The sequence below is a fragment of the Lagopus muta genome, chromosome 1 (genome assembly GCF_023343835.1).
Source record: "Lagopus muta isolate bLagMut1 chromosome 1, bLagMut1 primary, whole genome shotgun sequence".
Classification (NCBI taxonomy): domain Eukaryota; kingdom Metazoa; phylum Chordata; class Aves; order Galliformes; family Phasianidae; genus Lagopus; species Lagopus muta.
Window position 1 is genome coordinate 1,503,641 of NC_064433.1, and position 13,599 is coordinate 1,517,239.

At 43.6% G+C, this 13,599-nt stretch overlaps 1 protein-coding gene across 1 annotated transcript in view; it reads right to left on the bottom strand.

Moving 5' to 3' along the window:
• LOC125688321 (collagen alpha-1(VII) chain-like) overlaps positions 1 to 13,599 on the bottom strand; it is a 96,474-nt gene that overhangs the window by 61,158 nt on the left and 21,717 nt on the right. Inside the window, exons 12-25 of the mRNA XM_048934306.1 lie at positions 11,946 to 12,092; positions 11,283 to 11,402; positions 10,515 to 10,673; positions 9,858 to 9,986; positions 9,404 to 9,553; positions 8,208 to 8,345; positions 7,683 to 7,829; positions 6,916 to 7,035; positions 4,400 to 4,546; positions 3,977 to 4,171; positions 3,522 to 3,661; positions 2,187 to 2,310; positions 734 to 877; positions 47 to 237 (exon numbers count right to left, since the gene is read on the bottom strand). Of these exons, the coding sequence (XP_048790263.1) occupies positions 47 to 237; positions 734 to 877; positions 2,187 to 2,310; positions 3,522 to 3,661; positions 3,977 to 4,171; positions 4,400 to 4,546; positions 6,916 to 7,035; positions 7,683 to 7,829; positions 8,208 to 8,345; positions 9,404 to 9,553; positions 9,858 to 9,986; positions 10,515 to 10,673; positions 11,283 to 11,402; positions 11,946 to 12,092 (2,051 nt within the window). The remainder of the gene's footprint in view (positions 1 to 46; positions 238 to 733; positions 878 to 2,186; positions 2,311 to 3,521; positions 3,662 to 3,976; positions 4,172 to 4,399; positions 4,547 to 6,915; positions 7,036 to 7,682; positions 7,830 to 8,207; positions 8,346 to 9,403; positions 9,554 to 9,857; positions 9,987 to 10,514; positions 10,674 to 11,282; positions 11,403 to 11,945; positions 12,093 to 13,599) is intronic.

The following is a 13,599-nucleotide window of genomic DNA, read 5'->3' on the forward strand; positions in this document are numbered from 1 at the left end:
TATGCCAGATAATTTCTTTTATTCAAAGTTCTGTAAAGCAGCTCACCTCCCCAGATGGCGGCGGGGCCCCTGAGGGCTGAAGGTCAGAGCAAATGACTTCTATTAGCTCTCGGAGGATCTGGGGGAACTCATCAAATGTGCTCACATAGAAAACATTCTGGAGGTTCTGCTGCAGTAAAATGTCGTTGAGCTCAGCAGGGTCAGCTCCCGAGACACCCACAGCAATGACGCGGATTCCTGAAACACATCACTCTTTCAACAGAAGCAAAAATGTCTAACATCAGAGTTTCCAAACCCCTCACCACAGCCTTGCTGTTAACAACCTCTGATGGGAGTAGGTACTCTACTAGCTGCTACAGAATTCACTGACAGCAGTGTGTGTGAGTTACAGCAACACAAAGGTTCTTAAGTCAGGAACAGGAAGAAGAAAGGATGAAGAAGTGATGAAAGCCAACGATGCACTTGAAGTGGACAGGTTGCCCAAGGAGGTTGTGGATGCCCCATCCCTGCAGGCATTCAAGGCCAAGCTGGATGTGGCTCTGGGCAGCCTGGTCTGGTGGCTGGTGACATAGCAGGGGGTTGAAACTGGATGATCATTGTGGTCCTTTTCAACCCAGGCCATTCTATGATCCTATGATTCTATGGATTCACATAAACCCTCTGGAAAGTCAGCACCTAGCTGTACATGGAGGACAACCAAGGCCTTAGGGAAACACAATAGGGTAATTCTTACCCAAAGCATGGGCTGCTCTGGCAGGTGGCAACACATCATCCTGGGATCGCCCATCAGTCACAAGCATCAGCACATGAGGGAACTCTGGTCTCATCCCTCTGGAGGGTTGGAATAACTCCTTTAGCATAAAGGCTATACCACGACCTGGGCAAACGTGGAGAGAAACAAATTAAATCTACAGAAGTGTTAAGTGTACAGGAAGGTTCCCATTCCATGCACAGAGGGATGAGGGCATTCAGTGTGGCCTCACAAATAGCCAGTAGACCTTAAAGAGGGGCAATGCATTTTGAGGGAGGAAGACAGCAGTAAATCAGACTGGCTGGAATGGTTCAGGTTGAAATCTGCAGATAGTTTTGGAAAAGGAAATATATTTGGGAGATATGAAGCATTTTCCATAAATTTTAGGAAAAAAAACCCACAGAATTCTCATTTCCAAATTTCCTTAGAAAGACCAGGAAAGTTTCCTAAAGGTCTCTCCCTCCAGCTGAAATGGGTAAGAAGCCCCAAAATAACATGGACTCCTAAGGGAGGTAAAATGCCTCTGTTGACACAAATCCCACACACACAAAAATAATAGTACTAGAGGCAAGGTAACTGAAGAGTTTGCAGTCTGCCCAGTTTCACAGCCACTCTCCCTATCCATTTGGATTTCCCATCCAAATTATTGCATTCTGACCACCTCTATATGTTCCTGACCAATACCATTGAGCCAGGATGAGGTTTACAAGTCTTTATTTAACGTATGTGGATTCCTCAAGGCTTCCTTTTACGTTTACTGATTAGAAGACATTTAGGTGGGCCATTTAAAGAAGTTAAAACTAATCACCTTCAATTTAATATTACTGCTTTTGTACTTTCAAGGAAGTAGGTATACCCCACCATCCTGCTGGGAACGTGTAGGTAGAAAGGGTTGCCTGAGGTTTTGACAGTATAAGATAAGTTTCTGAATTTCTGAGAAATGAAGCTGATGAAGAGCTGTGTTCTTTGTACAACAGGGGGAAACACAGAACATTTATGTGATGGCAAGTCATGAAAGTAAGACTAGGTTCATTGTTTTGTTGTTAGGGTAGCAAAGCAATAACCATTGGAACTTGCTGATTAAAATGTGCATGGAGAGGGTAATAAGGATGCTTCAGCATAAACCATCCTTATCTAATGTTTATGGGCTAGGTCTCCAAGCTAAGTATAAAAATCTCCCTCAAGGTTATAAAACAATGAAGAGAAACCCAGAGGTAAAACTAGGACACAAATAAAGGACACCAGACTAGTTGGATAGACCATCCCTGGGAATAAAAACACATATAATTCTCTGCTCTCAAATTTTACAGAACTTTAGACCGTAACTTTCTAACCAGGTAAACTGGTTCAAAATATTCATACAGCTTCTCAGGCCTCGACCCTCTGTCTTGGCCCAAAATTGCTTCCCAACCTGTATAGATTCACACATACACACCTGTTTTTGTGTTGCCTCCTAGGTAGTGTAGCTCCTTGACAGCTTTCAGAGCACCTTTGCGGTCCTGGTGCTGGTTGAAGTGGAAGGCTGCTCTGGGCTCCTCACTATACTGTGCAACAGCAACCTGATAAAAAAAAACCACAAATGGATGAGAGATGTGGAGGGCTCAGGAGCACAGCAAAGGTGTCATCACTTGGAGACATCCAAGGTCAGGCTGAACCAGGTTTTGAGCAAACTGATTTAGCTGTAGGTGTCCCTGTTCAATGTTGGAGAGTTGGGCTAGATGGCCATTAATTAAAGTCCCTTCCAACTCAAATGATTCTATGACTCACTGATCACTCAGTAAATCTTGAGTGGATAACACAACCACTGGCACTGCAATATAAGTGGTATTCCTTAGTCTGTATCTCTTACAGGTTAAAAAAAAAAAAAAAAGGCACAAAAACACCTATTTCACAGACAACACATATGTTACAATTCAAATGCTTAAGCATGGGCAAGGTACTATTTTGTACTCTAGGGCACCAGAAATTTTGGCACAGGCTCGTAGATACAGCATAGACCTGATGGGAAATACAATTCTGGCAGCTCATGAATGGGTGGGAGCAACATCTCCCCTGACACTGTGCATCCCTCCTCAATCAAATCTTCATCCTCCATCGACAGCAAAGAGAGCTCAGCTACTCAGTTCATGTGATACCAGCCTAAATTGAGGTGGCTTCATCTCCCCAGAATTATTTGTTAAATTAGGGTAAACTCATCACTTGCCTAAACCTTCAAGGCTGCCTACAAGGAAAGAGTGCAAGAAGCTTCCCATTTCCTTTTCAACTGAAAGCTGCATTCAATGGACTAGTTCATATAGAATGTTAATTAATCACAAATGACCCCAAATAAAATATTTACGGAGTCCTGTAGCTTTGCTTTGCTTGGTCATGGTTTTAATACTGTGGAAGTTTCATACCACAGATTGAGAATTGGGATTTCTTCTCATTAGTGGATTGGATGTGGGATGAAATAGGATCCCAGGAAGGCACCCAAAGGCTGATACATCACTGGGCTCTATAAACTGGATAGTATTTCAATAGGTTTGGAATTTGCATTCCTAATGACTTGTTCTTAGCAAAATAACCAAGCAATGGGAATGTCTCCATACAAATAGGGATTCAGGCTGAGATTTAGAAGATTTCTATTCTGGTCTTTGTTAGATGTGTGTTTTTAGTCAAAACCTCTCTGAATCTCAGCATGAGTGAGCAGACTGCTGGCACTGCAGAGGTGAGCAATGGGTAAAGACTTGGATGGAAATCACCTTCAGGAAACAGAATAACAAATGCTTGCCTGTGTCCCTTCAGGCCCAATCTTAGGGAAATAGGAAATGATCCGGAAGAGGAAATCCTTCACTTTGTTGAAATTACTCCAGCCAATACTTGAGGACTCATCCACCAGGAACCCAATGTCTGCTTTGAACTTGCCACAGACTGCAGAGAGAAGAGAGAATCTCTGTAAGTTGTGGGGCCCTAGAGTGTATGGAACAATGAAACAAATGCCAGCTCAAGTATATTCTGTGATGCCAAGTATTGGTGAGCAAGCACCTTCACCCCACAGGATGGTGCCGAGAGCTTAATTGCATTATATATGGTTTGTGTCTCCAATTTCCCCAACTCTGGCTACTCTTACTATATACTGAATGAAGATTAGGATTTCAGCTCCTGAGATCAGAGGAAAAAAATCATTCCTGGTGGTTTGACCCAGTTCTACATCATCCTGAAATCAAACATAGATAACACGCTCACTTGGCCCAGGGAGAGCTGTCAGCGGTGCAGAAGCTGTGGTAGATGACAGGAGGGTGTTTGGGGTTGGTTGTAATGTAGTGGTGGCTAATGGAAGAGGAGTGGTCTTCACATTGCTTGGAGATGGGGATCTCATGGTAGCCTGTTTTGCAGAAGTCATGGGAGAGACCAGTGGAGGTGAATCGCCGTGAGGTCCAGCTGTCAGCCGACATAGAACCAAAGAATCATTAAGGTTGGAAAGGACACTCAGATCATCTAGTCCATCAATCAACCCATCACTGTCAACATCTTAGTTATGATGGTATTACCTTGAAAAGCAACAGAATATTAGGAAAACAAAACAAAACAAAACAAAAAACAACAGGAAATTAACTTCAACAGCAGTTACCTAGGAAAAACTACAGAATGACCTTTCTGACTTCATACCTGTTTGCCCAACGAGTGTTGTCTCTGGTCCCTCTCTATCTCCAAAGACCGGTCTTATGGAAAACAAATACGTCTCCTCAGAGCTCAGTCCTGTCACTCGATACGATCTCAAAGCTGCTGGTAGCACTTCCAGGGAGAGATCAGAAGCTGAAAAAAAGGGAGAAACATCCATTATAGTTTGCAAAGGCCGGTGTGTATAAAAGCAGGACTCTTTGTTAATGAATGGAAAGCTTGCTGAGAAGTAAGCTTAACTTGAGAAATGCTTTTGTGTACCACAGATAGTTCTAGTTTAAAATGGTGGGAAAAAATCTGTGTAAAAGTCATAACAATGTTTTGACATTTTTAAAGTGTCTCATTTTTGAAAATGCTGAATGATGAGTTTTGACAGCGATCAAAATGAAATTTGTACCTTTTCATTCTGAAATAACATTTTTCCTTAAAAGAATAATGGTTAGCTTATAGGGAAATAAATTAAGTAGTTGTAAATAACCTGTTTCATTTACATTACATTACATTTACACTGTGGCTGTGCAGCTATCTAGCACTAAAAACCTTTGTTTCATGTTTGGTTTTTCACATAATGAGAAAGTGTAAGGTTACCACACTCTGCCACAAGCAGAAGTTGGTAGTAGACTGAGGTAGGAAATACCTCTGATCACATCCAGGGTAGAATACACGGCATGAGGCTGGTAAGCTTATGGAGGAAGAGGTCTACAAGCACTAGAGAAGGACCATGGTTTTTCTGGAGACAGTTTTCAAAGAATGAATGCAAAACATTGATTGAATAGAAGCAAACGTTGTGGCTTTTGTAGTACTCAAGAGATGAGAGAAAGAAGAGAGAGAAAGGCAACATGGTGAGGAGTTGATGGTGATCTTTTCCAAAATTAATGAGTCTGTGATTCTATAATATCTAGCTGAATCTCTCCAACGTCCCTCCTATCAGAGAGGGCAGGAAGATTGGATATGGATGGAGCCCTATCAAGGTGAATGGGGTTTGTTTTATGTAGCACCAGAGATGGAGATTTACAACTGTGATGACCTCCAGCTGAGTGGAAGGGGATCTAAACTCTTACAGAGCAGGATGGTTAGAGCAGGCAGGTAGGGAGGAGGGCATTAAATGAGCCCAACTGGAGGGAAAGGCAAATGAGTAATGAATGAGCATTCATTTAGAAAAAAATTCAAGTTGCTGAGAAAAAAATTAATAAAGGCACCAAGAGGAAAAAAAAAGGGCATAATTCTTAACGGTCTTTCTATACTTGGATAATTAAACAAGAGAAATTCGAACTACTCAAGAGCATAAATTTAATCTCATTGGTACTATTGAAACTCAGTGGCAAGATTCATGGGATTGTGATGTTAAATCAATAATTATAAACCTATTTCAGAAGGAGCGATCGAGTGAGGGCACAGTGGGACTGTCAGATGTGCTATTATCCATTTCTGAGCCCCTGACAACTCTGAAACCAATGATTTTTGAATGCTTACAGATCGATACTTTAACAGCACAGCACAGGGGAGGAACAGTTACATTAGATCACTTAAATCACCCTAGAGAGCTGAATGTTCTGTTCCCTAATCATTTATCTATAATATGTAGAGGAAAAAAAATGATGTTATCGCAGGAGACTTCATCCTGAGTGACATATGCTGCAAGCCTTAGGCTGCCAATACTAAAATGTCCTCGGAATTAAAAAAAAATTAAAGTTGATGACCTGGTAACTCATAAAGGCACTGCAGGGAGCACAGGGGAATTTTGTCGGATCTGTTTTCTTTATTGGCTTGTGAAGATTAAAAAAAAAGCTAGTAGCTGAAGCTGAAGCAATGACAGGAAAATTGCTATATCAAAACAGGCTTAAGCCTATTCCTGAAAAAATAAGAAACCTGGTTCTTTAAAATGACAAACCTATTAGGGCCAAATCAATTGGGTAAAAAAAAAACAAAAACAAACCGAAACAAATATATGCTAAAAATTATAAGCAATGATTAGGAAAGTTTTGAAAGATCTTTGCTGTATGGTAAAGCATTTGAACAGAAAGGAGTTAAGGCTATATGGAAAACAAAACCAACCACTTCTTGGTTAACTATTCCCAACAGCCTCAAGTTGCACTAGGGGAATTACAGGTTAGGTATTAGGAAAAGATTTCTTCTCAGAAAGAGTGGTGAGGCATTGAACAGACTGCCCACGGAAATGTGGAGTTGCCACAAGCCAGGTGAAAAGCCTTGCACTTGGCTTTGTTGAACCTCATGAGGGCCACCTGGGCACATTGCTCGTGCCTGCCTAGGGCTCTCTGGATGGTAATTAAGGCTGTTGGTGGAAAGAAATTTCTTCTATATTACCTGCCACTTTCATCTTCTGCTGCATCAGCTGTCTCTAAGACCAAGTACTGAACTGAATAGACCACAAGCCAAGCCACACTTGTCCATGCTCCATCCTCAAATACTCTTAGTTAGGGCAGCTCATCTCAGATGAGTCCAATTTACAAGCCATCCTTCCTTTCCAACCATATGAATATTACCTGAGGACAAGCGCCATGTTAGTAGGTACGTGGATACTCCAGGAACAGCAGTCCAAGTCAGCAAAACACTGGTCTCTGCAGCTTCCTGCATAGTGAACTCAGTCACTTTGGGTAAATCCACTGTTGCAAAGAAAAAGAAAGCAAGCTTATCATAGAATCATTAAGATTGGATAGACCACTAAGATCATCAAGTCCAAGTGACAACCCATCACTACCATGCCCTCTATGTCAGGGTGCAATGAAGGGTATGCTAGAAAACACGTCTTCATCCGTGATGAGTTTCAGAGACCTTCACCATTAAGGTTGGAAAAAACCTCTAGGATCATCTGGTCCAACTGTCCACCTACCATCAATATTGACCACTAAATCATTCCCTAAATGAGAACCGATATAATTTTATCAAATAATTGTCATATCTTCAGCCTGGATTTTGCCGGGTTTTTCTCCCAACCAATCATTAAATTTGAGTTGTTGAGGTGGGAAATTAACTTTATGCCTGTTCACTTGTACCAGATGCTATTACTCCTTGAAGCCTCCGTGACTGTTTTATGCACCTGATCTCCACCCCTGGATTTCCAAATCTCCCTATTCTGCAGCATCAGTCACATTACACGGTGCCATAAACTTGTGAATGATATTTACATTCAACCTGCTGAGAATGGTGAAGATATTTCCCATCGATACTGCCCAACTATATTTCTCCTTGCCCAATCCCATCTCCCATCACAATCCCTGGCACTGCCTGGTGACATTTATTCCATACTCACAAGTTTTGGCTGTGAGGAGTGTGGGGTTTCCCTCCTGTCCTCCAATCACTGCAGACACACCAATGGTGTAGGTGGTGCTCTCCTTCAGCTTGGGGATGGTGAATGAGTTGCTCTCGGCTCCAACTAACTGTGAGGTTTCCAAGCCACCTATCCACAATTGCAGCGACACCACAAAACAAATAAACAAACAAATAAATAAATCCATGATACTACATAGAAAGAGCAGGGTGAATTGCTATTAACAATTACTGTTACAGTTGTTTTCTTCCCTGGCCTGGCATCATATACACTGCTGGAATGGAATCCCTTCCCTGACTTCTTGAATACAACTACACTTAAATCCAACTGATCTCCAGATTACAGATGAAAACTTGGCCAACTTTCAGGCCTTCAACCTGTCCCTGGAGATACTATAGCCCCCATCCACCCTGATGATCTGTGGGAAAAGGATTGAGTTAAGTTTGTGTTTTCTGGTGATCTTTGTTCTTTGTCCTCACACTGCACCTAAGGGAGTAGGATGCTTACTTCTGAGTGGTACCCAGGATATCTTATAGTGAGTTGCCTCTGGAAGCCTCCTCCAAGACAGCTTCAAACTATTGATAGCAGTGTTGGTAATTTTCAGATCTTGGATGGTTTGGATGGGGCTGGAGTCTGTGAGAGATGCTGCAAAATAGAAAAGTGTAAAAATTCATGCACTAAGGGCAGTTTAATAAGAAAGAAATAAGGGGAAGTTAAAAAAATAAATAAAACAAATTTTTAAAAGTAAGTGATACAGAACACAGTTCCTCACCACTCCCTGACTGATGTTCAACCAGTCCCTGAGAAATGGTGGAGCCTTTGGCCTCAGTTTTACTGTTCAGCACGATGCCATATGATACGGGATGTCCCTGTGGCCACTTTGGGTCAGTTGTCCTGCCTCTGTCCCCTCCCAGCTCCTTGCTAGCAGGAGAGTGTGAGGAGCTGAAAAGTTCTTGTTTTAGTGTAAGTACTGCTCTGCAACAACTAAAACATTGGTGCGCTATCAAAGTTTTCTCATTCTAAATCCAAAACGCAGCATCAGATCAACTACTGGGAAGAAAAATTAACTCTATCCCAGCCAAAACTGGGTCAGATGTTGGAAGTAATGAAGTGCTTGTTGTTCTAAGTCATGACACTGAAGAAAAACTCAGTAGTTATGAATTATAACTCCCTAGTCGTTGATTGCATTTTGGAAGAAAAGGCAAGAGGTGAAGTTCAGGTTCAGGTTGGATATTAGGAAAAATTTCTTCAAGCAAAGGAACAGACTGCCCAGGGAAGATGTTGGGTCACCACCATCCCTGGAGGTGTTCAAGGAATGTGTAGTTATGACACTTAGGGACATGGTTGGTGGGCATGGTAAGGATGAGTTGATGGTTGGACTGGATGATCTCAGAGGTCCTTTCCAACCTCAGTGATTCTATGACTCTACCCAGAGATACCAGGCTGTATTTACTAGAAGAATCCATGAAGCAGAGCACTGTGCAGTTAAATTGAGGGGTCTCATCCATATTTTTATTGCCAGCACCAAACTCTGGTTGCAGATCACAGGGACGTGAAGGGAGGAACAAGAGGATAGATCATTCAGAGGCACATTTAAACGCTATGAGTTCTGATAAACTCGTGAAAAATATACTGGAAGAAGCAAAACCCCATGAATCCAACCCCAGTGTCCCAACACAGAGGGCTGTTCCATAAGGACGTACCTGTGCGGTGAGTCAGAGACACCTCTGGCCCCTCAGTCTTGCTGAAGACAGCCCTAATGCTGACTTTATACAGGGTGTCAGGTAACAGGTGGTCAATCTGGTGAGCCAACAACCTGCTGCCCAGGTACTGAGTCTTGGCCACCTGTTTTTCTGTAAAAGAAGGGATGCTTCTTATAGCTCATCAGTGAGGCTGGCGGCATCCCCTTCAAGGGAAACAGCCTTTCTTTGCTTCACTGCAATTCCAGAGCTTTGGGGATTAACTTCATAAATAGAAGAGCACGAACACAAAGAGAGAAAGATCTATCAGCAATGGGTGCTGGCTGAAGATTGTTTCGTAGCAGTGAGATCTCTTTCCTGCTCCAGGCAGTGGATAAGGACTTTGGAAAGGTATCTTCCATGGCCACTGACATGGGTCTTTGACAGGAATAAGTATGTTCACCCTTTTTCTGCTCACCATTGCTGGCTCCCACAGGTCTCCAGGTGACTTTGAATTTGGTGGCAGCCGACATGATGCTCCATGCCAGAGACAGGCTTGAGCTGGTGTAGGATGTCACCTTGAAGTTGGAGATGTAGCCAAGAGGAGCTGCAAGATTAAGTTGGCGTTAGTGCACTGATTGCTGCCCCGAAGGCTCCATGTTGGCAGTACAGTAAAGCCAAAATTGGAGAATATTTAAAAGTGCCATCTTTGCTTATCCCTGGTGCCTAATTGCTCTCATTTGGAGGGAAACTGATCTGAACACTCTAAGGCTTTGCATGTACATCCTATTGCCCTTAGCACCAAAGTGTATGTTTCATTGTAGCTTCAGCTAGGAGCATGTCTGTGAATCCAAAAGAGGCAGCATGGGGATTCAGACAGCTATGGGATCCTATCTGCAGGACTGAAACATCCACCTGGAGCTCCCATGGGTGCTGTGAATATGTTTGCCCATGTCAACCTTTCAATACAATGCTCAGGCCATTATCTCCGTACTGGATTCTAGTCCTCTTCCTCTACCTTTCCATCTCTGATGATAAATCTGGAACCTCCCCTCAGTAGACATACACCAACTTGAACCATCCACCCAATGGATGCATGCTATGGTAGTTACTTGAACACTCTGCTCATACTCACATGTCCTGGCTGTGGTTGTGATCCCTGGTCCTTCCACCGAGCCAAAGAGCACATAGAGGGAAATCACATACTCAGTGTCATGGGCCAGGTTGCGGAGCTGGTAGGTTGTGATTGACTTGTTGAGGGCCAGCTGCCGAGGTCGATCTTTCCCAAGAAATTCTTTGCAAAAGAGAGAAAAAGAAATAGAAGAGGATAAAGACTAAAATCTGGGGAGTAGCTTTATCGTACACTAGGAGATGCACCATAGTTTCCCCATCTTTGACTCAGCCTGTGTTTGTTGGAACAAGAGAATATTCCTTTGATTGTTTATTAAGGAATCTGAATGACCAAAGCAATTGAACTCACCAAGAGGATCCAAAAGAACCAGCTCTCACACCCAAGGCCCCAGTTAACATAATATGGGTCATAGGATGCACCTACATGTTCTCTGCCTCACCCCAGCCCTCCAGGGAGTTGCAGAGCCCCTGCACTGCTGATGTGACTCAGCTCATCCTCAAGGACCAGGCAAGGTAACGTAGAACCATTACCAGTGGTACCCACTGGGATATGAATTGGGATGGCGTCAGGTTGCAGAGACCCTATCTGCCAGCACTGCAAGACAGGCCCTGGAATAATTTCTGGTTTCAGCTCATGCCCTGAAGTAGCTCAGGTCAGTTAATGAGCTGGAGTTGTTCCTATGTTCATCATTCCTGAGGTTCCCAGAGCCTTATCTCCTGTGCTACTGGAGGAGGTGTGGGTGATTCAGGATGGAGGGCAGTGGGATCTTACCTGGTGTAGGACCCCAAGCTACTCGGTAGCCAGTGGCCCCAGCAACTGAGTCCCAGGAGACCAGAGCAGCATTGGTGGATATCTCACTCACATTCAACATCTGCACAGTGCTTGAAGCCACTGCAAGAAAGATTTGCCTGTTCAGTTCAAAGACCCCATAGCTTCTAAGTGACTCCCCCAGAAGCTACTATCAGAGTAGGATAGGATAGGATAGGATAGGATAGGATAGGATAGGATAGGATAGGATAGGATAGGATAGGATAGGACAGGACAGGACAGGACAGGACAGGATAGAACAGAACAGAACAGAACAGAACAGAACAGAACAGAATAGAATAGAATAGAATAGAATAGAATAGAATAGAATAGAATAGAATAGAATAGAATAGAATAGAATAGAATAGAATAGAATAGAATAGAATAGAACCACTGAGGTTGGAAGAGACCTCTAAGATCATCAAGTCCAACCATCAACCCATTGCCATGACACCCACCAAACGATGTCCCCAGGTGTCACACATCCACAGCTGCTCTTTACATCAGGTAACAGGCTAGATAGTGACCACAAATGACACCAACTTGGTGATGCCAGCACAATCTCACCCCAATCTATGTCCTCTTGGACTTCTTCCCCTGCCTATACTGCTATTGTGGGGCACACACCTGTGGTTGCTTTTCTGCTCACCACTGGCCCCTCAACATCTCCAAAGATGGGGTTGATGGTAACAGTGTATTCTGTGCCAGGCTGCAGCCCTTGGATCATGTAGTAGCTGTAGGTGCTGCTGAGGTTCACATCCTGGATGCTGCCATCTGCAAATGGAAATGATGGTTGATGAATAGGTCAGGCCAAGGAGGATCACCCAGCTGGGATCCTACAAACGATCACTTGAGGATTATATGGTTGCATGAGGTTGAATGGCATTTGTCCTCCTAGCTTGCACCTGTGCCCATGAGGTCCTCAAACCAAGGACAGTAGAGACAGGGCAGAATAAGCACAAGTATTTTTTGAGGAGATGATGGAAATAACCCACACCACCCAATAATCACCAACAGATCAAGGTGATTTGGGGCTTTTCAGGTCCAAGAAATCAGGTAGCGACAGAAAAATCATAAAATCATTAAGATTGGAAAAGATCACTCAGATCATCAAGTCCAACTGCACACCCATCCCCACCATATCCACTATGCCATGTCCCTCATTGCCACATCTACCCTTTTCTTGAACACCTCAAGGAATGGTGACTCCATCAGCTCCCTGGGCAGCCTGTTCCAAATGAATGTATATGGGGCTCAGAGCAGTCCTCTAACAGGGTCCACACTCTGTCCAGCCCTGGGTGACTTAGTGTTGGAGCCATCCTTCCTTCCCTGCTGGACATGGGAGACGAAATGCCACAAAAGACATATTCTCCATTGGTTTTGTATCCCTGCTACAGACTAGAATACTCTCAGCAGAACTTCTCAGCATCATTCTAGAGGGAGGCATGAACAGAGAAGAGTTAATACCTAATCCCTGCCGGTCGCAGCTCGTTTTCGGAGAAGCAGAGAGATGCTGGCAACACGATGGGAGTGAGGGAGGGGTGAGCGGAGGGATGCCATTTCCAGTTTGGTCACTGGAGGGTGCCATGTCCCCATTTTCTGCTTCCATCAGCACCCTACGCCCCATCCCCCTCTCTCAACCCATACACTATGGACGGTTATAAGGAGTTGGTTTGTTTTTGTCTATTCTCTGTTAAAGAGGAAAAATCAACATCCTCCAGCACTCGGCATGGCTGAACGGGGGCGGTCAGCACTGATCCCAGCACCACTGTAATGCATGACCTGGAATGGGATGGAGTGCGGGAGAACAGTGGTGACGGTGGGATTTTTGTCACCCCTGGATTTGGGGTGAGCTGGTATTGAGTGAAAGATCTGCTCATATACAATAAACCCAGCACAGAAGTGATGTGATCACACTTTGGCTGAACACATCTTGCTCATTCCCCTTCAGAAGAGGTGGAAGGCTGAGGGTGCTCTATTTAGCTTATAAATCAAAGACTGGATAAAAAGCAGTTTTGGGGTGTGCTTGGATTTCTTTTTATAGAGAACCATTCTTTACAAAGCAATAAAAGCAGTGTTATACCTTCCCTGGAAAGATTTTTCCCTTCTGATTACCTTAGAGCTGTTCTCCATCTAATCCCCTCCATCTCCAGTGAGAAATCTCTTCTTATTTCATAAGCCATAGGAAGGAATGCTGGTTTTTTTCAAAGTTTGTGATGGAGTCCAGGTGTCCTGACACACATCTCATCTTTGAACCACAGAATCATCCATCTCTCAAGGC